The sequence below is a fragment of the Mauremys mutica genome, chromosome 10 (assembly GCF_020497125.1).
Source record: "Mauremys mutica isolate MM-2020 ecotype Southern chromosome 10, ASM2049712v1, whole genome shotgun sequence".
Lineage (NCBI taxonomy): Eukaryota > Metazoa > Chordata > Testudines > Geoemydidae > Mauremys > Mauremys mutica.
Genome location: NC_059081.1, coordinates 9,509,473 through 9,533,060, shown reverse-complemented (window position 1 = coordinate 9,533,060; position 23,588 = coordinate 9,509,473). Strand labels below are relative to the sequence as shown.

The following is a 23,588-nucleotide window of genomic DNA, read 5'->3' as shown; positions in this document are numbered from 1 at the left end:
TAGCTTTTTTGATGGCTGCTGCACTATCCACCATAACTCCAAGATCTCTTTCTTGAGTACTAACAGCTAATTTAGACCCCCTCAATAAATAACTATATAGGGGAAATGGGAACAGACTGTACACAAAGTGCTGTCGAAGAGACACAGTAATCTTGGAAAAAGAGTAATCCTGCAGTTGTAGCAGTTGAGTGGTACTTGCAACACCTGTAGGTAAAATGTTTTTTAAGTTGATGTCCCTTTTAGAATGAGATTCCTAGGCTTTAGGTTTTGGGAAACAAGCAGTAACACTTAAATCAGAAGCATACACTATTTAATTGTAATTGTCAAAAATGTACCTGAACAGTTCAAGGAACCTTACTGCCTACACATGGAAGCTAGATCAACAAGAGCTGAGAGCAAGTTTCCTTAACAAGATACTTGCATAGCTGCCATTTTTGTAACCCCCTGCCACCTTCATCTCTCCAGTAAGATGAAGTTTCTCCTTCAGCTAGGGCATTTGATGTTTACATTGCCACCTTGGTTATCTCTTAGGCCTGGTCTACACTGGGGCGGAGGGGATCGATCTAAGTTCCGCAACTTCAGTTACGTGAATGACGTAGCTGAAGTCGACGTACTTAGATCGACTTACCGTCGTGTCTTCACTGCGGTGAGTCGACTGCTGCCACTTCCCCGTCGACTCCGCCTGCCCCTCTGGCCGAGCTGGAGTACAGGAGTTGACGGGAGAGGGCTCGGGGATCGATTTATCGCAGCTAGACTAGACACGATAAATCAATCCCCGCTGGATCGATCGCTACCCACGGATCCATCCGGTAGTGAAGACATATTTTGTGCGTTTGCACAAGTCATTGAGAAAGCTTTACGATTAGATAAAATAGTAATGTTTTGCCTAACTGAGGGCTGGTCTACACTGGAACATTAAAGCCTTTAATGTGGCTTGTGTAGTCACGGCACAGCTCTGGCAGAGAGCTCTTCCAGCGCTCTAAAAAACCCACCTCCACAAGGGGCGTAGCTCTCAGCGCTGGTGCACTGTCCATACTGGAACGTTACAGCACTGAAAATTGCAGTGCTCAAGGGTGTGTTTTTTCACACCCCTGAGCGAGAAAGTTGCAGCGCTGTAAAGTGCCAGTGTAGACAAGCCCTGAGAAGTGTTGCATCTTATTGAGTTCCTTGCATCCCAAAATGCTTTACAAGCTCCGTACAGCTCTGATATGCAGCCATCTCTGGAATAAAGGGTTGCCAACTGACCAGGGGACTTGCAGCAGTTGAGGGAGAAGAGGCAATTTTGGCCAAAGATGCTGAGGCAAGTCCCTTCCTCTTTCAGAAAGAGCCATGAGATCCTTTCTTTGTTCTCAGAAAGGCCATGTCATCTGCACAGTACTCAGTTCATTTCTGAAGGATGATGTGTTGTCCCTACTGGGACATGAACCATTGGTTTGAGAGAGCCTAGTTATTAAACCCGATCCTGAGACCTATTCATTCCTTTTGGCAGGGGGTGTTAGAGATAGTGATTCTTTTGTAGGCTTTTATACTTGAAAACAAACATCACTGCCTGTTGTTTGAAAGTGGAAACTTCTTTAAGAGGAGCTCTTCACTCTTGTGGAAAGTCAGGGTTCAAAGGCATGATTGATGTGCCTTGAGCTAATCTTTAATTTGAAATTTGCCTGCAACTACATTATAAGAAATGTAGAGAAGGAGCCCTGTTTGTGTAACTATGCCACTGCGTTATTTAATACGACTGCTGTGCTGTTTTGGTGGGTTGGTCTGTTTGCCAGCAACTCCCAAGAAATTAAAATTGTACCGAATAAGCAGCATCAGGGCTTGAAAGTTGACCATAAAGCTGAATTTACCAGCCAGAGGCACCTACAGAGATGCATTCAGGCGGGTCACCAACGAGGCCCAGGGACGACAACTCCAATGCATGTGCTGTTACTCACAACTTTCATGAGTCACAGCAGTGTGAAACTGACTGACTTTGTCAGTCTCACTGCAGCCCAGGGGTTCTGAGTAGCAGTGGTGAAACTCCTGATCTGGGAAGCTGTGAGCAGCAGCAGTTTGTCTGAAGATTATAAGGGCATGTCTATGCAGGGAGTTAGTCTGGAATATCTAGTCCTGATTAAATTCCATGCTCTTACTTCAAAGTGCTTTATTCCAAGTTAGTTAATCCACTTCCAAAAGACAGAGACAGAGCATTCACACAGAGTTAGTCTGGAATAGTTAATCTGCTTTAAATCCACACACCCTACCTTATTCCAGGTTAATTTTCATGTATTGACAGGAAGACAGCACTGCATCTGTCACATTCAGAGGGTTTCTTTCCTAATCACAAGGGCTAGAAACATAATTTTAAAGTGAAAGCTTAAAAGGTATAAGCTAGTAAATTCATCAGAATTTCACTTTCCAAGAAAAGCTTTGTGCTTGCCACAGGTGAGAGGGGATTTTTTTTTAAGCACAGCAAAATGTTAAAATCCTCTACCATGTCCAGTTCTGCATTTTTACTGATTTTTCTCATGTTTTCACAAAACCATTATAAATATTTACTTAACCGTTTGCACCAATTCAATGTGAACTGTGCATATTGCTTTGCTATGGACTGTCCAGACTTTTCAGTGTTGTCGATGGGCTGAGGTGCAGCGATTAGATGTCAATTACTGGGTTTGAGTTAGACTGTGCTCTCCATAGTTAGCTGGTTTTACTTTCTCTTTTTCTAAATCCAGTTTTGGACCAAAACCTTCATAACTAATTTGAAGCTTGTGGTTCGTTGCTAGATGACTTGGGTGGAAAATTTAGAGGAGGTGGGATGGGCCGAGGGGGTGGGGTGGGTACGGTGACTGAGCATTTACGTAAACAAAGTGGGGCTTCATTTTTGCAGAATAGTAGTTTCCTAAATCTTTTGGATCATCCAATCAGACTGCTTGCCTAGATCAAATTCAGTCTAGTCCGTCTTCCTGAATTGAGGCTAGATTTGCAGTGTTTGGGTTGCTTCTGGTCCTATGTTTACACCTATTTTTAAAACCTGGAGAGACTCCAGACATAACAAGTCTGCATCATTGGGTTCCTGGCTTGGAATTCTGCAAGGGCTTAAGGTTTACGTGACTGGACAGCCTCTGGGAGGAAAAATTTCGGTCCTGAAAGCTTAACCTCCGTAGATTCCCGGAGTCAGTGGATCTTCCTGGTATTGACTACTCAGAAGGTGTAGGGTTTAAATTCTACTGGACCAGAGGGATCCCCACAGGGCTGAAACGCTACAATTTGCAGGAGGGTTGGAGTCAGAACATCCACTTAGGCATAGGCACCAACTCTGTGGGTGCTCCAGGGATCAAGCACCCACAGAAAAAAAAGAGGGGGTGCTTAGCACCCATCAGCCACAGCTGTTTGGCAGCTTGTGGAGAGCAGCAGGCAGGCAGGGAGCTTTGTGAGAAGGGGTGGGAAGAGATGGAGCTAGGGCAGGAGCTAGGGAAGGGTTGGAGTGGGGGCAGGGCTTCGGGGGAAGGAGTGGAGTGTCGGTGGAGCCCCCACCAGGAAAAATAAAAGTCAGCCCTTGTGCACTTAGGGCATGTCTACATTTACAGTGTTGCAGTGGTACCAGTGCAGCTGCGCCGTTGTAGAACTTGTTGAAGGCGCTACCCATGCTGATGGGAGAGCTTCGCCTATCGGCATGGGTACTCTGCCTCCCTCAGAGGCGGTAGCTGTGTCGATGGGAGAAGCCCTTCCCTTGACATAGCGCAGTCTATAGTGGGGGTTAGGTTTCTATAACTGCATTGCTCACGGGGATTTTCCACACCCCTGAGCGACGTAGTTATGCTGACGTAAGTTGGTAGTGAAGACCAAGCCTCAGCCGAACTCCAAGGTGCTCTCTGCAGGAGTGGAATTTTTGACCAAGCTGCCATGTGCTTCCTTGTCTACAAGGTTCATCTTTGCCTGCCTGTGATTTGGTTTTCCCAGGGGGACTTTGTTACTCCAGCATCCCAGCTCACTATTTAGCCACGTTTACACTGGGAAAAGGGTATTTTTTTAAACACATTCTCTGACAAGTGTGAAAATCCTAGAGCAGACAGAGCAGGTGTAGTTTTAATGTTTGTTAGCTGGTTAAAGTAAACCCTGGGCTCTTTTCTTTGCCTAGTGCTTTGTCTTTACTAGGGTTTTAATCTTGCATTTATACACCTTTTTTTTTCTGTTCTGGTATATACAAAGACCTTGTCCTCATGTATAACACATGCCTTCTCTTGTGGGTCACTGACTTGCATCCACGAGTAGATTGTAGTATTGGCCAAACTCATGAGGCCTTACTCAGTGGTATTTCTGTTTGTCTCTGTGTAATGTGTTAAGTTTTGAACCCTGCAGCTGATCAATTCCAAAATTTCAGGGACTGAAGTAGCCAGAAGCTTACTGATTTGGGGGACAATCGGAACATCCAGAGAGAAAGTCGGGGACATGTGGAGCTTGCTGGCATATGTTGATGGCACCAATTAAACATCTTGCACGTAATACCTCTGCCCATCCTCCCAATAGCATTAAACATGTTGACACCCTGCATGATAGAAGACACACACAATTATTTTCCCTGTGAGGCAGATGCTCAGTCAGCAAGGGCAGCCAGAGGGAAAGGAGAGATAAGGCTTAGTTCCTTCCTAAAGTCCTGCCATTTCAAAGCCTATTCCAGGTGGGGGAAAAGATGGCACCATCTGCCTACCCTCTGTTCCAATCTGGGGTGATGAAATGTACTTTGGAGGGGGGAGGAGACATATACAGGCTCTTGTCATGGTGGGGAGAATGGGGGGTGGGGGACAGGTGTCAGGGCGGAGAACAGGGCTGCTGTTATGGTGGAGAGATTGGGAAAGTAGGGGAAGGGTGAGGAACAGAACCGCTAGCATGGTGTGGAGAGTGGGGGATGCTGCTGTTGAGAGGGCAATGGGGTGGGGGAACAGAGCCCCTGGCATATTGTACACAAAGGGGGGACGCTTATGTGGTTTGGGGGGATGATGGGGAATAAAGCCTTGGCATGGTGGGGAGAATAGGGGACCCTGCAGTGGTGGGGCAAGGAGACATGAGGGGGGGACACAGAACCTTAGGTGGGGGAAGAGTTTGCGGGGACCTGGTACATGGGAGAGAGTGGGTCCACAGAACCTTCATGGGTGGGGGAGCCTGGAGGCCCCAAGAATGAGGGTATGGAGGTACACAGAGCCCCTGTCATGGTGGGATGAAGGGAGGAATCGGGGAAGTGGGAATGAGGGTGCACACCGCCACTGGTGTGGGGGAATGGGAGATCGTGGCATGGGAGCAGGGGAGATATGGGGAGTGTACAGACCGCCTGCCAGTTTGACATTGGGAGAGAGTTGTAGGGAGTCCCTGAAATAGACAGGGGTGGGAGGGATGCACGGAGCTCTTATGTGTGCAGTGAGCTCAGCTACACAGGCTGTGGGGTGTGCGATCCCTTGCAATGTGATTTGGCTTGTACGCACGTTCATTCTCTAAAACGCAGGAAGTGTGAGACAATCTCATCCTGACTTAAAAAGAAGCCATTCCTAGAAAAACAGTTTGTTTTAAATGAATTAGCTTAAAACATCTGGGTCTTGGCTTGATGTTTTTCAGTTGTTACCTCAAGTTAGTTTAACAACTGAAAATGTGCAAGTTATTAATGAGACAAAGTGGGTGAGGTAATATCCTTTACTGGACCAGCTTCTGTTGGTAAGAGAGACCTACCTTGTCTCTCTAATATCCTGGGACCAACACAGCTACAACACTACTACATATGATGCAGGTTAACATTTTGAAGCCCTAGGTTCACCTACCTTGGTTACATGGCCAGCTAATACTCATTTGAAATGGGTAGTTTGCATCTTAACAAGCTTTAAGGGCTCGTGTACATGGGAAGTTGCCCAGAAAAGCTTTTCAGGTCAAAACTTTTCCAGTCATTTTCCCTGTGTGGACACTATTCCAGAATAGGCCACTTGATTCTAGAATAATTAGTGCATTTCTAGACTGGAGTAATTATTTTGGAATAAAATAACTTTTTTTGGAATAGTGTCCACAGTAAGAGCTAATTCAGATGATTGTATTATTCTGTGATAGCTAGTCTGATAAATTTCCCCATGTAGACAGGCCCGAAGAGGGCTTTTCATTCCAATTTATATAACTGGGCTGAGCTATCACAATTGAAAATTACCTTTGCTTGATACTCTAGTGCCTTTCATTGGAGGAACTCAGAGTGCTTTAAGCTGTGAACTGGCTGCCCCACCCGTGTGGGGAAGAGGGTAGGTAAATATCCTCATTGTAAAGATGATAATGGGAGGGTGTAATTGTAAAGATGATAATGGGAGGGTGTAGAGGTCGAGATTTAAGACTATGAGGGAGGTCTGGCTGTCCTTAAGTTTGGAACTAATACCTCCTTTAAAAAAGGGCTTTGAAAATAAGACAGTTCTATTCAATTTCCCATTACAGTATCTGAGACACTAGTCAAGGTTTGAAAGCTGAAATCAAAACTGGGCCCAATGCCCAGATAAAAATCAGTTTTTGTGCAAGCTAAATAAGTGCAAAAAAAAAATCCAAAAAGGAAGGTCACAAATGCAGTGAACCAAATTGAAAGGCCTTGCCCAGAACTGTCCGGACAAAGAGGGACTGTGGCTAGCAGCCTTAGATAGCCTTCCTGTGCTGGCAGTCTTACTGAAGATATGGGGAGACCTCCAAAGAGCTTTGTTGTGAGGTAGCGAAACCTTAGTTTCAGACTTCTGCGTGGGGATTTTGCATTTTGGTTGCAGTCTGTGTTTTGGTCTTCATTTTACTCCTGTGGTTCTCTCCTTTTAACCTGAAACTGTTACATGGGGCTTTCAGTGGTCAAGGGGCGTGTGATAGCTCAGTGGTTTGAGCATTGGCCTCCTAAACCCAGGGTTGTGAGGTCAATCCTTGAGGGGGCCATTTAGGGAACTGGGGTAAAAATCTGTCTGGGGATTGGTCCTGCTTTGAGCAGGGGGTAGGACTAGATGATCTCCTGAGGTCCCTTCCAACCCTGAGATTCTATCATCTCTAGGTGTATGAAATCAGTGACTGCACAGACTTAAACACAGCTGTGCAAGGCAGAATTATGTTAAACTTACTAGTGCAAAATATACTCTCCAACCCTTTAAAATATTAGTATTTTCTGTCCCATCATAGTTATCTCCCATTGAAAAAAACCTGTGTTATGCTCATACAAAGCACACAGGATCTTTATAGAGGAAGGTAAATACACAGCATTTATTGAAAATACAACAGTTAGGATATGCTTCTTAGACACACCCACCCACCCACAGTTATAGTTACCCGTCAGTTGTGGCTCGAGTCAATCTAATGGCCAGTTACATTGAGTACGAGTGTGGAGCTGGGCTCTTGTCGGTCACAATCCAATGCTCTGAGGCTTTGCAGGGCTGAACCCAGAGTTCCATAGCAAAACACCCCAGCTTTATAGTTGTAAATTCCCATTTAAGTCCATGCATTTTGCAATGTCATCCTGTACTCATTAGTCCTTAAGTGGTAAGAAGCAACAAAGAGTCCTGTGGCACCTTAAAGACTAACAGATGTATCGGAGCATAAGCTTTCGTGGGTGAATGCCCACTTCGTCAGATGCATGTAATGGAAATTTACAGAGGCAGGTATAAGTATGCAGGCAAGAATCAGTCTGGAGATAAGGCGGTTAGTTCAATCAGGGAGGATGAAGCCCTCTTCTAGCAGTTGAGGTGTGAACACCAGGGAGGAGAAACTGCTGTTGTAGTTGTCTAGCCATTCACAGTCTTTGTTTAATTCTGATCTGATTGTGTCAAATTTGCAAATGAACTGAAGCTGTGAAAGAAATGAAACAAAGACTGTGAATGGCTAGCCAGCTACCAGTTTCTCCTCCCTTGATGTTCATACCTCAACTGCTAGAAGAGGGCCTCATCCTCCCTGATTGAATTAACCTCCTTATCTCCAGACTGATTCTTGCCTGCATATTTATACCTGCCTCTGTACATTTCCATTATATGCGTCTGACGAAGTGGTCATTCACCCACGAAAGCTTATGCTCCAATACATCTGTTAGTCTTTAAGGTGCCACAGGAGTCTTTGTTGCTTTTTACAGATCCAGACTAACAGGGCTACCCCTCTGATCATTAAGTGGTGTTATCATTTGATGGTTATTGTTGTGCTTCCTATCGTTATCTCCTATTTGTTGTCTTGCCTTTGGGGGTGCCTGCCTCACCTCTGAGGTCCTTCAGTGCTGCTAAGTGTTTAGCATGGGATACAATGGATGTTTTCTGATTGTCTCCTTGTCTTTCCAAGTCTCTCACTTCTTCTGGACCATCTGGACATTTGTGATGGCCTTCACACCTTATCTTTTCCTGGTGCATGCATTCCTCATTCACACAAACAATCTCTTACAGAAACCTGCAAAGGTATACAGACAGCAATATTGTATATTTAGCAGAATACATTGTAAATCAAGCCTTGCTAAATCTTATAACTAAAACGATTCATATTGGGGCTTCAGGCCCTCAGCATTCCCCTAATCTCCTTAACATGATACAATACAAGAGCCTGTCTCTTACTTAATAAACTGTAAAACAAAGAAATGTATATTTAACTAGCATGCCTAATTTGTAATACATATAGGAAACCATAGTAGACATGATAACTTATCCTAAAACAAAAAGGTGACCATAATCAGTCATAAAGATTGTTCTGGTCTGTCATTCCTTTCTGCTATTCAAAAAGGGTGGCTGCCAGGATGAAATCAAATCATATATTAATTCTTATGGGACATTATAAAATCCTGCTCCTACACCTGCACTGAGCAAGTGGGCAGATCAGAGCCTTGCAAAATCATAACGGCTTATCAACTCTTCATTTGAAATGGTGCAAGTTTAGGGCCAGTCCTAGGGATGTTGGGATGGATGCTTATTGCTTGTGAATGGTGCTGGATTAAAAGCCCTGATTAAGCCCTTAGAGACTGACAGTACTGCACAGACCACAACAGTGTGAAGTGCCTCACTTCAGCACTGATCTGCAGGGGCCATCTTTAAAAGTCCTCTTTTAAAGGGGAGTTCAGGCCCTGTCACCTTTTCAGTCTTGGACCTTTTGCCCACAACGGGTAGTTTTTGGCAGACACTTGTCCAGTGGGGACTGGGTTGAGACCCCAAACAGCAATACAATGGTTAAAAAAAAGTGCTGTTCACTGCCATTCTGGGCTAGTTTTTTTTTTTTTTTCCCTGGGGAAGGGCTCTGCTCTCCTATCACTTAAGAGCAACACAGTTGAGTGCAGGAGGCAGGGACACCCAGCTCTGGTCTGGCTGTGGTTAAATGGGGCTGGGAGTCCTCAGACGGAAAGTGGAAAGGCTCCATAGCACATAAGGCACTGGATTATGTCTAGCAGGTCTGTTTGAAGTCTGCTTGTAAGAAGTATGGGGGGTCGTAGCTGTATTGGTCCCAGGATATTAGAGAGACAGGGTGGCTGAGGTAATATCTTTTATTGGGCAGCTAGTAAATTAGGCAGAGACAGAGGAACTGGAATAATGATCTGAAAAATAGACTGCTGTGTAAGGCCTATTCTTGTTTTCCAAGTTAAGCTTTTTTGTATGTCACCTGCCATCAGCTCTTCAGAAGTAAAAAACTGACTGCCAAGGTCTTGTTGTTCAAACCAATAGCAATTAGGTGCTTTTGAGTTGAGTGAACTTGTGCCTATAGGTTCATTCCAGTTAAGATTTCTACTTTGCAGCCTCTCTGGTTCCCCCTTCCCTTGCACTGAGTCTGACCTGCTTTCCTTGGGCTAGTGCAGAAAGTAGGGCAGGCTTCTAGCTTTGGATGTTATTATTAGCAAGTTTAAAAAAAAAAAAATCCCAGATTCTTACCTGCCTCCGATTTTTAAAGAAAAGTGGCACCTGTAAAGAGAGCACCTCAGGGAAATTGTACGTAGTGATGCTGGCTTCCGCCATTAACAGCAGCATGTGGGAGACCGAAGCTAACGGGCAGGCATGGTGGTGATGGTGGTGGGGGGAGTGTTCTTGCTCCCTGAGCTAGTGGAGATGATTCATTTAGTTATGGAGGGGGAGTGGCAGAGAGAGGCTGCAGCTGCTTGTAAAGCGAGATTTCCAGTCAGCAGCCTTAGCCTGGAGGTTCCTTGACATACTTCACCAGCTTGTGTTAAGATGCAGAAAAGCCCTGCTGAAAAGGAACATTTAAGGGCACACTCTGCTCTGTTACAGAGGTGAGAATCCAGAGTTATGCCATGGATTATGCTGCTATAAATCCCCAGTGAGAGCAGAGTTTGGCCCCTGAGTTTCCTTTATGGCCCCGCTTACAGAATATCTCAAACAGTATTAGCGACACCCCATTTTAAACATTGTTAGTAAGGGGATAATGCTATTTTCCAGGCCAGCATATTGAGGGCTAAATGGTGTTAGCCAGTTTACAAAACTATGCTGTAATGTGGCTCATCATAGTTTGATCCCTGGAAACAATGTTTGCATCTTCTTAACAAAAGCTAGCTGTCTGTGGTTCTTGCTCCTGCTGTTTGACCTGTATTTTAGACAGGGCCTAAAGTATGATACAGATTCTGATGGCAGTGATGGTTGAAAGTTAGCAGTCAAATGAGATCCAAATTTCTTTCTGTACTCATTTCTTAAAACAGACACAGTTTCTCAGTGACTGATGGCCCATATCGTGGGATCATCACTCTACCTTTGAGGACAGACAGAATACACTGAATTCTCATCAGCCCTTATTTGAGACCCAAATTTGCTGGATCTGTTACTAAAGCTGCTTCTCAGGGGACTGATGGAGAACTGCCTTTTTTGAAATATAACCTAAGGTCTTTTTCCTAACCTACCTGATGCTGTCTGTTTAAAAAAAATCCTAATTATACCATTTGTATCCACTTTATTACATCTTTATGCCCCTCAGATGAATAACCTATTTTGTGACATGCTTTTGATTTTCTTCATATTTTATTTGTTTAACCTAAAATGCTGTCTTATTTCGTTTCTTGCAGAATGGACTGCTGAACTAGGAAATATTCCAGACCCAATAATACAACATTGCTGCACCACTCGGAGCTTTATCTATTACTAGTTATTTAAATTGGACTTTTAATATCCTGCCAGCTGCTCTTCAGACACACATGGTGCATTGTTGCCATTCCCAGAATTGCATCTTTGAAACCCAGGCCCTCAGTAACCTTCATCGAACAAAGAGGCGACCTACAGGATACATTTATAGTGGGGGTTTTCAGACCTACTGCCCTCTAGCTTTATTCTCGCCGGTGCTGTATTTCTAGCACACCATGGAGCCCAGTATGGAGTATTGCTTAGCGCAGGTGCTTCAGAAAGACGTTGGAAAGAGACTTCAGGTTGGCCAAGAATTGATAGATTATTTCTCAGATAAACAGAAGTCTGCTGATCTTGAACAAGATCAGACTATGTTGGATAAAATGGTTGATGGACTTGCCACATCTTGGGTAAATTCCAGCAATTACAAGGTAAGATCTGCTTGGGGAAAAGTGATTAGAGTCTAATACTGCTTCAGTCTGGCAAGTCATATTGTCTTATTTGTAAGGAACTTCCTTTAAACAGTTACGTAGTAGAGTCTTGTTCATTCTCACTTGTTCTGCAGACTTCATCATAGTCCTACTAAACCCACTGTTCTCACCCCATTTCTCAATCAAGATTTTGTAGCTGATGCTGTAGTCAAGGACCCAGGATACTAAGACTTCATTACTTCAACAAACACGTTTACTAATATTTTGTATTTTAAATCACAACTAAGCTTTTTCCCAAATTGAATCCTGGGTTACATTCTGCAATGAGATAACTTGGATTGTTTGTGTAGCTTGTTCATTTACTTGGGGGATTTGGTCATCTCCAATAGTTGTCTTATTGTTAACAGGAATTAATGAATTTGTGCTGTATATATTTGAAATATACTACTTGATTTTATTGTAAAATATGCCTATAAGCTGCCAGTATTCTTTCACTCTTGCATAGAACAACAGCTAATGTGAGTTTTACATTATTAACTGTTTTTATAATACATGTCAGTGTATATTATACTTAATAGCTGAAGAGGGGATACAATGGCTGAATGAGCTTTCTGTGTCAGAATTTGCTACCATTTGTAGTGATGTCATTTGGGGGATAGGAATGGCTGGTAGGACATGGAACTCTACATTGCAATCAGTCACCACTGTCCAAGGCCTATTTGGCCTTTGTGTAACAAGTTGGTTCTCTAAGTGACTAAGTGTTACCATTACAATTTGCACTAGTTAGCTTCCTTGTTGGGGGGAGTCTCAGAGAGCAAGGATAGGTTTCCCCCAAATCATGGTTGAAACACATTGGCCAGCCTGTATGAGAAATTTATGGTGCTTCTGTTGTGGATAACTAGAGGACTTTGCTCAGTTCTCATGAGAATGAGATAAAAAACTCCTATGGAGACCCAGAGCCTTGAGTGAATTAACCATGATTCACTCTGCAATTATTTGTGTCCTTTGGCATTACGGAGAGCCTAGAATACCAGTTGCAGGTGATCCAGAGTTCAGTGTTTTCCCCAACTCCATTTCAGTGTTTGTTTTCACAGAATTTTTGATCTGGCAACGGGTGCAAGGATGCAGCACTTCTCCATACTTTACACACACATCCAATAAGCTGCATTTTTATGCCTTACATACAAAAAAAAAAAGTGTATTTGTGCAACTGAATTTTGAGTAAGTTTGGTCTGGCACTGAGCATTTGTGGTGGAAGCTGAACTTCTTTCCACACTTAGCATGAAGAAGTTATCTAAAAAGTCAGTGGAATGTCATTTCCAGTTCAGACTATAAAGACATCCTGATACGTGCGCGCTATCGTCGCTAATGGGGAACATGTACTGTTATGTGAGGGTATAGCATGCTTTTTCCTTCTTGCTAAGTGGTTCCTCATCTATCATGTTATCTTACTATTGAAGATGGGATTCACAGATACTGTAAACTTGGATTTATTGTCAAACTTGCTGTTTGTAGGGGTTTTAGAAATTGATACAGGTTATGTAGATACATAAGATATGCCAAGTTCAGCATGAAGTTAAAATGCAGAGTAAGAGATTTTTTTTTTTTTTAACACGTTACAGTAGCTTTTTTTCCCCCTTTACGATTGGAATGTGCGTTCTCGCAACTTCCAGCAAGGGACTTCATGGGGATGAGAGAGGCAGGAAAGGTAAATAGGTCATTGCACCTCCAGATAGTCTCACATTCTTTATGACTTCACATTTGAAATATGTAAATTTCCTTGTTGCGGGAGTGCCTACATTCAGTGTTTGTCACTAACTGTTATGGAAACTAATGGTTGGCATTCACAGTAGAATCACAGAATATCAGGCTTGGAAGGGACCTCAGGAGGTCATCTAGTCCAACCCCCGCTCAAAGCAGGACCAATCCCTAGACAGATTTTTGCCCCAGATCCCCTAAATGGCCCCCTCAAGGATTGAACTCACAACCTTGGGTTTAGCGGGCCAAGGCTCAAACCACTGACCTATCCCTTTAGATTATAGCTGCTAATTAAACATCCCTTCAGCTAGAGATGGTGACTGGAGAGCCTTTTGCAGTGGTATGTGCATTTGGATGTTCGCTTCACCAGACTGCACCATCGCAGCGTACCACCTCGTTGTAAATATTGCCCAATAGCATACCATATATTGTGGTATTGTGGCTCCCTGCATTTGAATTACCACCTCCCTCCTTGTTGGCTGCTTGGAGGGATCATAGGAGCTCAGGTTCCTTTGCTTAGTGCTACTTGCACGTAATGAGATGTGTGAGTGAGGCCAGGGGGTACTTCTGATACCTGATCAAATCCAGGGACTCTTCTAAATAACCGCAGGTTACTTTTCACTGCCACAGAGTAGCCATCTGGAGATTTGACTGGAAGTGTTTGGTCACTGTTGAAGAAGCCAGTATTTACAGTGTGTCTGTCTCTTTCTCCCTCTTGCTCCATCCCCAAGTCTGGAAGTGTCTATTTAAAGCAAAGACTGAGACTATATGGAAACAGACATTCAGAATTGCTGTTCCTTAACATTTCATTAATAAAAAGGATGGTCTCAAGCTTAGGAGGGATTAGAGTAACTGATCCAGTAGCATAGGGAAGTGTGTGTAGTTTACTCATAGCTGTGACCTGCACACAGTATTGCTTGTAACTAAGCCTGACAGTCAGCCCAGTATTTCCATTTGATAATAGGGGAAACATCAGCACACACTGGCTAAGTGACTTTCACAGGGCTGCCCAATTCAGAATTCAAAACAATGACTCCCAACTGCCAACGACATAACAAGAGTAAATCTATTTAAAGAGAGGATTTAAGTTCCCTCTTGGAGTGCACAGGCCTCAGCTGTTTAATATTCTTTTTTTTCCAAAGTGTGGTCTACACAATAGTTTGTGGTCTACACAATAGTTTGTGGTCTACACAATAGTTTGTGGAATCCTTCACTTTGGCACCAGCCAGAGTACAGCACCACCCATGTCAGAAGGCTGTAGCAAAGAAGAGTGGTGGCTGGGGGAAGGGAGTGCATTGCTTCAGTCAAAGTGTCTAAAGTAGTGTAAGTAATGTAAGTGTAAGTAGTGTAAGTAATACCCAAACTGATCTTACAGCATTTAATCAGCAAGTCTGTTCTCTACAAGTGAGATAACAAACTGCTGCATGCCTTTGTGAAGTGTAGAAACCCTCTAAAGCAATTCATGATGTATGATAATCTTCTATCAAAGTACATATGTCCCCAGGAAGAAAGGCACTCTTTCCAGTGCCTTCCTTTCTCCACCGTCTAGCATGCATTGAAATTAATTAATTAATTAATTAATGCTGCGGCAGCTAGTAGATGTGGGAATCTGTGACTACACAAACCTATGGCTGTGACAGATGAACATCCTTGGGGACAGAGACACTGCGTATTTAATAACTTACATGTCAGAGGAGTTGTGAAGGCCAAGACTATAACAGGGTTCAAAAAAGAACTAGATAAATTCATGGAGGATAGGTCCATCAATGGCTATTAGCCAGGGTGGGCAGGGATGGTGTCCCTAGCCTCTGTTTGCCACAAGCTGGGAATGGGCCACGGGATGGATCACTTGATTAGCTGTTCTGTTCATTCCCTCTGGGGCATCTGGCATTGGCCACTGTCAGAAGACAGGATACTGGGCTAGATGGACTTTTGGTCTGACCCAGTATCGCCACTCTTTTATATTCTTATATACTATGTAAAGAGAATTACTTATGAACTAGCCGGTGTCTAAAACACAGCATAGGAAGACTGGAACAAAAGACCATTGCATGGGACTACCACAACCCCCAAATATTTTTCAGAGTCACTGCTTTCCAGGATAGAGTCCTCCATTCTGTACTGATGACCTACAGTCTTTGTTCCTAGATGTGTTTCAATACGACTAAATGTAAATATATACAATTTGTTTGCTTGCGCTCTGTTTACCAAGCGATCCGGATCCCTCTGAATCAGTGACCTGTCCTCTTTGTTATTTATCACTCCCCCAATTTTTATGTCATCTGCAAACTTTATCAGAGATGATTTTATATTTTCTTCTAGGTCAGGGATCGGCAGCCTTTGGCCCGTGGCCCGTCAGGGAAATCCTCTGGTGGGTGGGGACGGTTTGCTTCCCTGCTGCATCTGCAGGTTCGGCTGATTGCAGCTCCCACTGGCCGCGGTTCGCCATTCCTGCAGATGCTGCAGGTAAACAAACATCCTGACCCGCCAGCAGATTTCCATGACGGGCCACATGCCAAAGGTTGCCGATCCCTGTTCTAGGTCATTGCTAAAATTGTTAAATAGTGTAGGACCAAAGAACCAATCCGTGTGGGACCCCACTGGAAATACACCATCTCAAAAATGATTGGCCATTTACAATTACATTTTGAGACCTACCAATTAGCCAGGTTTTAATCCGTTTAATTTGTGGCATGTTAATTTTATATCATTCTAGATTTCAAATCACAATGTCATGTGGTACCAAGTCAAATGCCTTACAGAAGTTGAAGTATATCATGCCAACACTCTCCCTTTTATCAACCAAACTTGTAATCGCATCAAAAAAGATATCAAGTTAGTCTGACAGGCTCTGTTTTCCAGAAACCCATGTTGATTTGCATTATTTACATTTACCCTCCTTTAATTTATTGAGTCCTGTATCAGCCACTCCATCATCTGGATTCTTCCTAGGATGACAGTTCAACATCTAGCCTGCATCAACCAAAAATTGTTACTGCACAATGGCTGCTCATTGGCCTTTGTGAAAAGGTATGTCTACACCTAAACTGATACAGCTACAATGCTTCAGCGTGGGTGCTACCTACGCCAGTTGGAGGAGTTCTTCTGTCGGTGTGGGTAATCCACCTCCCGGAGAGTTGGTAGTTAGCTTGACAGAAGAATTGCAGTGCAGTGTATTTCTGTGAAAGTCCTTTATGTGAAAAGGGCACATTAAATTATTCTTGCACAACATACTACAGATAATAGCACAGTGCGATAGTGATCTTTGCTGGCATTTTTTGGCCACCTATATTTGCAGTGAAGATAGCTGCGTAGTGAACTGTGTCGTTTTCTGAACTCCTTTGGATTGTGCTAGGAATGTATGTTTGGGTTCAATTAAAGGAAGAAGCAGAGGGAACCTGAAGAAATAAAGAAACATAATTAAGATGTTCTTGGTAAAAACAAACAAGCAACCCGCAAAAGAAAATGCAGACCGGGGACCTGATCCTAGCCCCATTCATGCCAATGGGGTTTTTGCTGCTGACTTAATTATTCACAGGATTGGGGCACAATATAGCATAATTCAAATGGTTTCTAAATAGAATGTTTTTCTCCCTTTTTTTTTTTTTAAATGAGGCGTCAGCTGTCCTCAAAGGGTCCAACTTCCAGGCAGCGAAGAGCACTGTGTCAGCCTTCAGACTGAATCTCTAGCTGAGCCTGTAGAGTCTAGGACATGGAACAGAATTGAAAAGTATTGCCCCAGAACTCCTAAGAGCTCTGAGGAGTGTCTATGAAGAAGATGCAACCCTTTCCTTTGAATTTCCTTACTTTCATCAGCTTAAGTTAAGCAATTTATTTCAGCAGTGTTTTGATTTCAAATTTCTCCCCTCTTCTTAGTCTTATTACTGATAAAATACACTATTTGTTTTAAATGACTGAATAGTTTGTCCTGTTTAATGAAATCCAGCATATATGGTTTTGAATAGAAGATGTGAGCCGTGCTGAGTTGTATACCAACATCCTGCTTTGGATTTGTTTGTGTGCAGAGTTCCTGATTGTGTTTTTTTTTTTTTTTTTTTAAGCTCCCAGTTGATATCATTAGTTGCAGGGCATCACACTTTTTGAAATAAACGAATAGTGAAATACTATGGTGAATTTCTGTGGCAAGGATTCACTGTGTTAGAGCAGTGGTTCCCAAACTTTAACAACCTGTGAAGCCCTTTCACTAAAATGTCAAGTCTTGCGAAGCCCCCCCCTAAAAATGAGTATTTCCAGGGATTTTCTCCTTTACTTGAGTATAAATTATAAAAGCAGAGATCTTGGAAATATAAAATTTGTTTTTATGACATGCTTATTACACACTATTAATTATTATTTATCATTACAGTATTTTTATTACATTGTGAAAATGGCAACACTCTTCCAAGATCTCACTTTCGTAGCTTGTATCACTTTGAACAAGCCTATTATAAGACAAGGCTCCTATGTTTCATCAAGGAGTATCAAATGTGAAACAGCATGAAGGTATTTAAGAAGCCAGCTCAAAGAGTTCCTCCTACACAAGCATTCAGGTCTTGAGCAGTCCAGGCAAACCATGCACGTTACAACAAAGCTTAAAATTGTTCTTCATAATAATTTTAAAAACAATACTAGCTGCCTATTTAATTTTAAAAACCGCAAAAAATATCCACCTCCCTTTCCATTTCTTATAAGGATTCTTAAATCTCCTCAGTATGATAGATATGCTTGCTTTGATCTGCTTAGCTCTTGGAAGCCCAGGGGCTCCTGGCCCCGTGATGCCCAGGGTCTCTAGGGACAGCTCTGCCCGCCATTAGGGATTTTTTTTTCCTGAGAACCCCCTGTAATATTTCGTGAACCCCAGTTTGGGAACCAGTGTGCTAGAGGGAGCAGTCTTCCACCTTGATTTGTCTGAAACATTACAAGATCTTGCTTAGTTGAATAGAAAAAAATAAATATGCATCTAAATTACATGTTTTTGTATTTTTTAATTGTGTATTTGTGAATTATGTTCTGTTTGCCTTTGTAATTGAGGGGTAGAACAGATGGTGCAGGCTTAGTTTAAAGTGATGTCCATTAAAATAACTTAAGCTGATGAATGATTGCTCGCTATAAGGGTATGGCTACACTGGCGATTTGCAGCGCTGGAAAGCCTCCACCAGCGCTGCAATTAGTAAGTGGCCACACCTGCAGGGCACTTCCAGCGCTGCAACTCCCTGGCTGCAGCGCTGGCCGTACACCTCACTCAGCATGGGGAATAAGGATTCCAGCGCTGGTGCTGCAGCGCTGGTCATCAAGTGTGGCCACACACCAGCGCTGTGATTGGCCTCCAGGGAATAAGGTGTATCCCAGAATGCTTTTATAAATTACTCTCTTTGTTTTGTTATGCAGCCTTTCTTTGTTTTGTTGTGAACGAGCTCCGATGGGAGCTCCGTTCTGTACCTGGCTGTAAACAATCAAATGAGAGGCAGGCAGGGAGGGAGAGTGAATGAAACAGAACGGAGCCGTTTGAACTGCTTATCTAAAAAAACAAACACTGATCACAGCAAACAGGAGCTATCTATACCTGGCTGTGAACGATCAAATGAGAGGCAGGCAGGAAGAGTGAATGAAACAGAACGGAGCCGATCGCTCCGTTGAACTGCTTATCTAAAAAAACAAACACTGATCACAGCAAACAGGCAGGCTGTTTGCAATTAGAGTTAAGACTAAGGGCTCATGAACATTTTGTGATTTTTCCAATCCAGGAAGCTAACACTCAGTGTTGGCTCCAAAAATCCACTCTCTCTATCTTCCCCGCTCCCTGTCACAGTACACCACCCTCCACCCCCCTCTTTTGAAAAGCACGTTGGTGCACTTGAATGCTGGGATAGCTGCCCATAATGCAGCACTCCCAACAGCGCTGCAAATGCTCCAAATGTGGCCACACACCAGCGCTGGTAGCTGTGAGTGTGGCCACACACCAGCGCTGCTCCTACACAGCTGGATGACCAGCGCTGCAAACTACCAGCGCTGCAAACCGTAAGTGTAGCCATACCCTAAGTGTGTGTTCACTCTCTACAACATGACTTTCTTTTGTTCAGTTGAAATTCTGTGGGCAAAACTTTGACGTAAGGAAATAATTACTGTGTTAAGACAATGAGTTATGGGACCTTCTGGTAGGTGCACTTTACTCAAAGTATCTTGTGCACATGGAAAGAAGACACCATTTTGTCATCTGTGAAAAGAGCAGATTGCAGAGGGTTTATGAACAGTCACTTTCAATAGCCCTTCGGTCTTTGGGTGTTGAACAATATATAAAGACCAAAAACATCCAGAACATATTGAATGATTTCAACCCTGAGGGCCTCATAACCATGAATCCACAATTACCTTTAGAGCAAAAGCCTGAGATGGACCTTATATATGGAGACCAAGAGACATGGGATGTGGACAGTGGAGGAAGAATGTTCCAGAGCTCTTTGTTGACGGAACACAGGCTCTGAGCTTACGGCAACTTCTGTATGCGGGGCAGGTGTCCATCTGAAAGGAGGCTGAGAGATTTACAGATCAGTCAACACTTTGCGTTGCACTTAGAAACCATTCTGGAGCGAGTGCATTCTGGAGCAAGTTCTATTTCAGCAGTTACACCATCACCACAACATGTTCTGGTCTTTCCTTACCTCTATTTATAAAGCTGCCCAAAGTGGGGGACATTATGCTATAGGTAGCATGTGTTTGGGTCAACATATTTTTCCTTTGGACATTGAAATAATTAATTCCCAAAACTCTTTGCGTACCAGTTGGTCTAGTCAGTCCTCCTTCCACCGCTGTTTGTGTGGTTCCTGTGGTTTAGGCTGCCTGTCTAATGCTATGACTCTACCCAGTAATCTGATCCAGTTATGGTGCAGCTATTACCCGTTGGTATCAACAGTATGGGGAGTGTACTGGAGGGTGTGATGCAGTATACTGGAGCTCTAGCAGCTGGACCAGGTCAGATTTAATATTGGCTTCAGCCCTTCACATTCAGGACAAAAAATAGAGTCGCCTATTAAGCCAAGTCATGAAGCAGGCCTTTCATATAGGTTTTGCTTAACTCCCCAGCTAACGCCAAATATACATTGCAGCAAGGAGATCTTTCTTTCAGTGGCTGCTTGTGGTGGGAAGGGGTGTGAGGATTGTCAGGGTTGGGTACTAAAATGTTATAGCTTTCACATCCATTACAGATGTGCTGGTTGCAGAAGGTGGAAAAACAAGCTGTGATTCTGAGCAGACCAGACAACATTTTTTGGTGCTTTTCAGCTGCTTGCCAAGGTGTTAGGAAATCAAATCTGGATGGGAGTAGCCCATGGAATCCTGGAGGAGGCAAGCGTGGTAGATATTATGCCCTTCCTCTTTGGGTAGGGTTGAGCTCCTGGGAACAGAACTTTGCCCTAATTGATGGCCTGTTCCAATGGTATGTTGTGTATAATGAAGCCCTCTCAGAATCAGGCCCTTAGATTCTCTGTCAGTAAGAATTGACTTTTTTCCCCCGAGGCCTAGTTACTTAATGACAGGAAAAGATACCTCAAATGTTCCTATGTTGATGATGCTCCAATTAAAACAGCTCAGTGATAGCCAGTAGAGTTGATTATTTTAGAACAGTATACCTACCTTAAAGGCAACTGCCCTGACATTGTTGATTAGTGAGATTATTCTTTTATTTTAAATATATATAATGCCTTTCATCCCAAAGGATCCCAAAGTGGTTTACAAATGAATACAAAAACAAGGTGGTATAGGAGTCACTTCACTCACCACTGAAATGCAGCTGCTTCTGGAGTAAAACTCAGCAGTCCTCTAAGTGCCAAGTCACTTGACTGGCTTGTGTGCCTCAGCACTGGTTCTTAGCGCACAGCAAGACCGTGCAGGAAGTGAAGTATAGTGCATCCCACTGAAACCATGATTCTTTGGAGTTCTAAAACAAAGCTGTGTTTGAGTTATCCAAGTGCCAGGGCAAAGATTCCCAGTGATCCGAGTGTGGCAAAACAAGATAATTTTTCATGGTGCCACTGGGAGTTTTGTCTGAGAGAAAACTTCAGGATTGGTCCTTAAATAAAACTTTTTTAAAAGTAGCTTCTGGGCTGATACCAGGTGTGGGAACTTTCACCTCCAAAAGGAACTTTTTGAGGACATATTTTATAAATGACTGAAAAATAGGGTTTGTTTGTGGCCAATTCTGCCATTCTTTCTTTTTCAGGTAGTTCCATTGAAATCTATGGAGATGCTTCCATGTGTAAGGTCTAGCAGGTTCTAGCCCAGGAAGTGGAAGTGGCAGGACAACATTAATGATGGCATTGCTGCCACACCAATGTAAGAGAATACATTATTGCCTGCACCTTCAAGGGTTGAAAACCCAGTGATATCACTTATCAGAAAGAGTGTATTTTACATCCAGCATACTTTGAAACTACTGGGGTCATCTGAGGAATGGGGGGTATTCAGTGTAAATGAGTTCTATCTTAGAAATCAGACTGTTCTGCTAATTGAATTAGTTCTGGTAAATTAACAAAATTCTAGCACATCTCCAGAAAAAAATTACATACTTGTTTGCCTGAGTATTCAGGATTCTGCATCCAGTTAATAGCAGCTAACATGGAGGTCTCATGTCTGTCTGGAGCCTTATTGCAAAACCAGGGATAACTGCATATCAGATGATGTATGGCATGAGCTTCAACTCTTAACACTCCACGGGGGATTCATGTTTGACCACTCGTGCTCAAATAATGGCTGTTTATTGAAGTACTCTTTGGAGGTGAACCATGTGCTGGTTTTTTGATTGTTGATGTGTGCCTATCAGCAGGATGGTGGTTTGAGGCAGGGTCTTTCAGAACCAGAACTTCTGTATTTCAGGGTAGGGATGTATTGAGTTCTGTAACTCGTTCACGTTGGAATAAGAAAATGCAATTTGAGTTTTGCTGCCTTTTAGAGTTGGCCTGACTAATACCATTGCATCCTTTTCCTGTCCTGAGATAAAGGGGTTAACAATTACCAGTCAACATATGTGCATGAACGCTCCTATATCCGTGCAGTTACAGTGCTGTGGGTGGAATGATCCTGCAGTGTATACTACAATAGTCCCCAGGCTTTCTCAATTAAGATCACAGGGCATGATAGCAGTGTAGCTTTCCTGTTTAATTATGTGTAGGCTTGGAAGGATTAGATTTTTATTGATAAATGTCAGTAAACTCCAGTTTCACTGTGTACACACAAACCAACACAATTAATAATTTGATGATAATAGAGTAGCTGAAATTTACAGATATGAAAAGTAAGAAAAATGTTGCTTGAGAACTTACTAGAGCTTGATTTAATGTACTTTGTATATTTTGACATACGATGTTGACAATTTTGTGTTTCAAGGGTTATAAAGGTTTAACTTTTTGAATCTTAAAGTCTGCTGCCTTTATGGGGAGGTCAGACAATAATTATTTCCCCACAAACTGTGAAAATTTAAATAGAGAAAAACGGTTAAAAATAAACATTGATATTATCCACCAAAATGATACAAAATAAAAATCAAATTCTGCCCAGCCTAATTATATGAGAAATTAGCAGCAGCACGATCATTGCAACCTACACTCAGGGATCAAGGGGCCATTACTTTATGTCACTCAGTTATGTACGCATATGCACTGCATGTCCTTAAGAAGGAATCTCTTGCAGAAGAAATCACTGCAGTTTGGAAAACTTAATTGCTCACAACTTTCAAATTGTAGCTAAGTTTGTGGAAAGCTTCCTCATTAGGTTTCTATCATGAATTAGGCCATTCCTATTTGCTTGTGTATGTTTTTTCAAGTGTAGAGTTCCGTGTAAATTGCTATTGTGTAGTGCTTTTGCACATGTGTTGTACCCACAGGTAAGAAAATTCAGCCCCCCCCCTCTGGATCTTACAGTTTCAATAAGAGAGAAGATGGAATTGTTATACCAATATAATAAAAACCAGCAGGATCTTATTAAGAGGGATAAGGCAAAGATGCCACATTTATTGTAAATACCATAAGAAAACAAAAGACAGCAAAAGACAAAAGCAAACAACGTTGTTTTACTACTTATTTCTATCACTACTTATTCCTTATACACACACACACACACACATATATTCATTCACACAATCATTCATTCAGGTTCTGTATAGATGTTACAGTTACCAGCCTAGACGTTGCTCATGCCAAGTTACTGGCCAGGTATCTTGGTCATGAGGATGGAGCCGAGTCTGTGTCAGATGCATCTGATGCTCCTGGAGGCTGGCAGCAGAACCATAGACTTAAAGTCCTCAGTCTTTAGAGTCCAGTTTTATAGGAATTTATTCCTATGTCAGTTCATGAGAGTTGCT

General features: G+C 42.8%; 1 protein-coding gene across 13 annotated transcripts in view; it reads left to right on the top strand.

The window, feature by feature from the left end:
* The window catches only part of CLASP1 (cytoplasmic linker associated protein 1), a 267,069-nt gene that overhangs the window by 15,481 nt on the left and 228,000 nt on the right, over positions 1–23,588 (top strand). For all 13 annotated transcript variants that reach the window (XM_045031770.1, XM_045031772.1, XM_045031768.1 and 10 more), the window contains exon 2: positions 10,994–11,479. In XM_045031770.1, coding sequence (XP_044887705.1) covers positions 11,285–11,479 — 195 coding nt within the window. In that variant the 5' untranslated portion in view covers positions 10,994–11,284. The remainder of the gene's footprint in view (positions 1–10,993; positions 11,480–23,588) is intronic.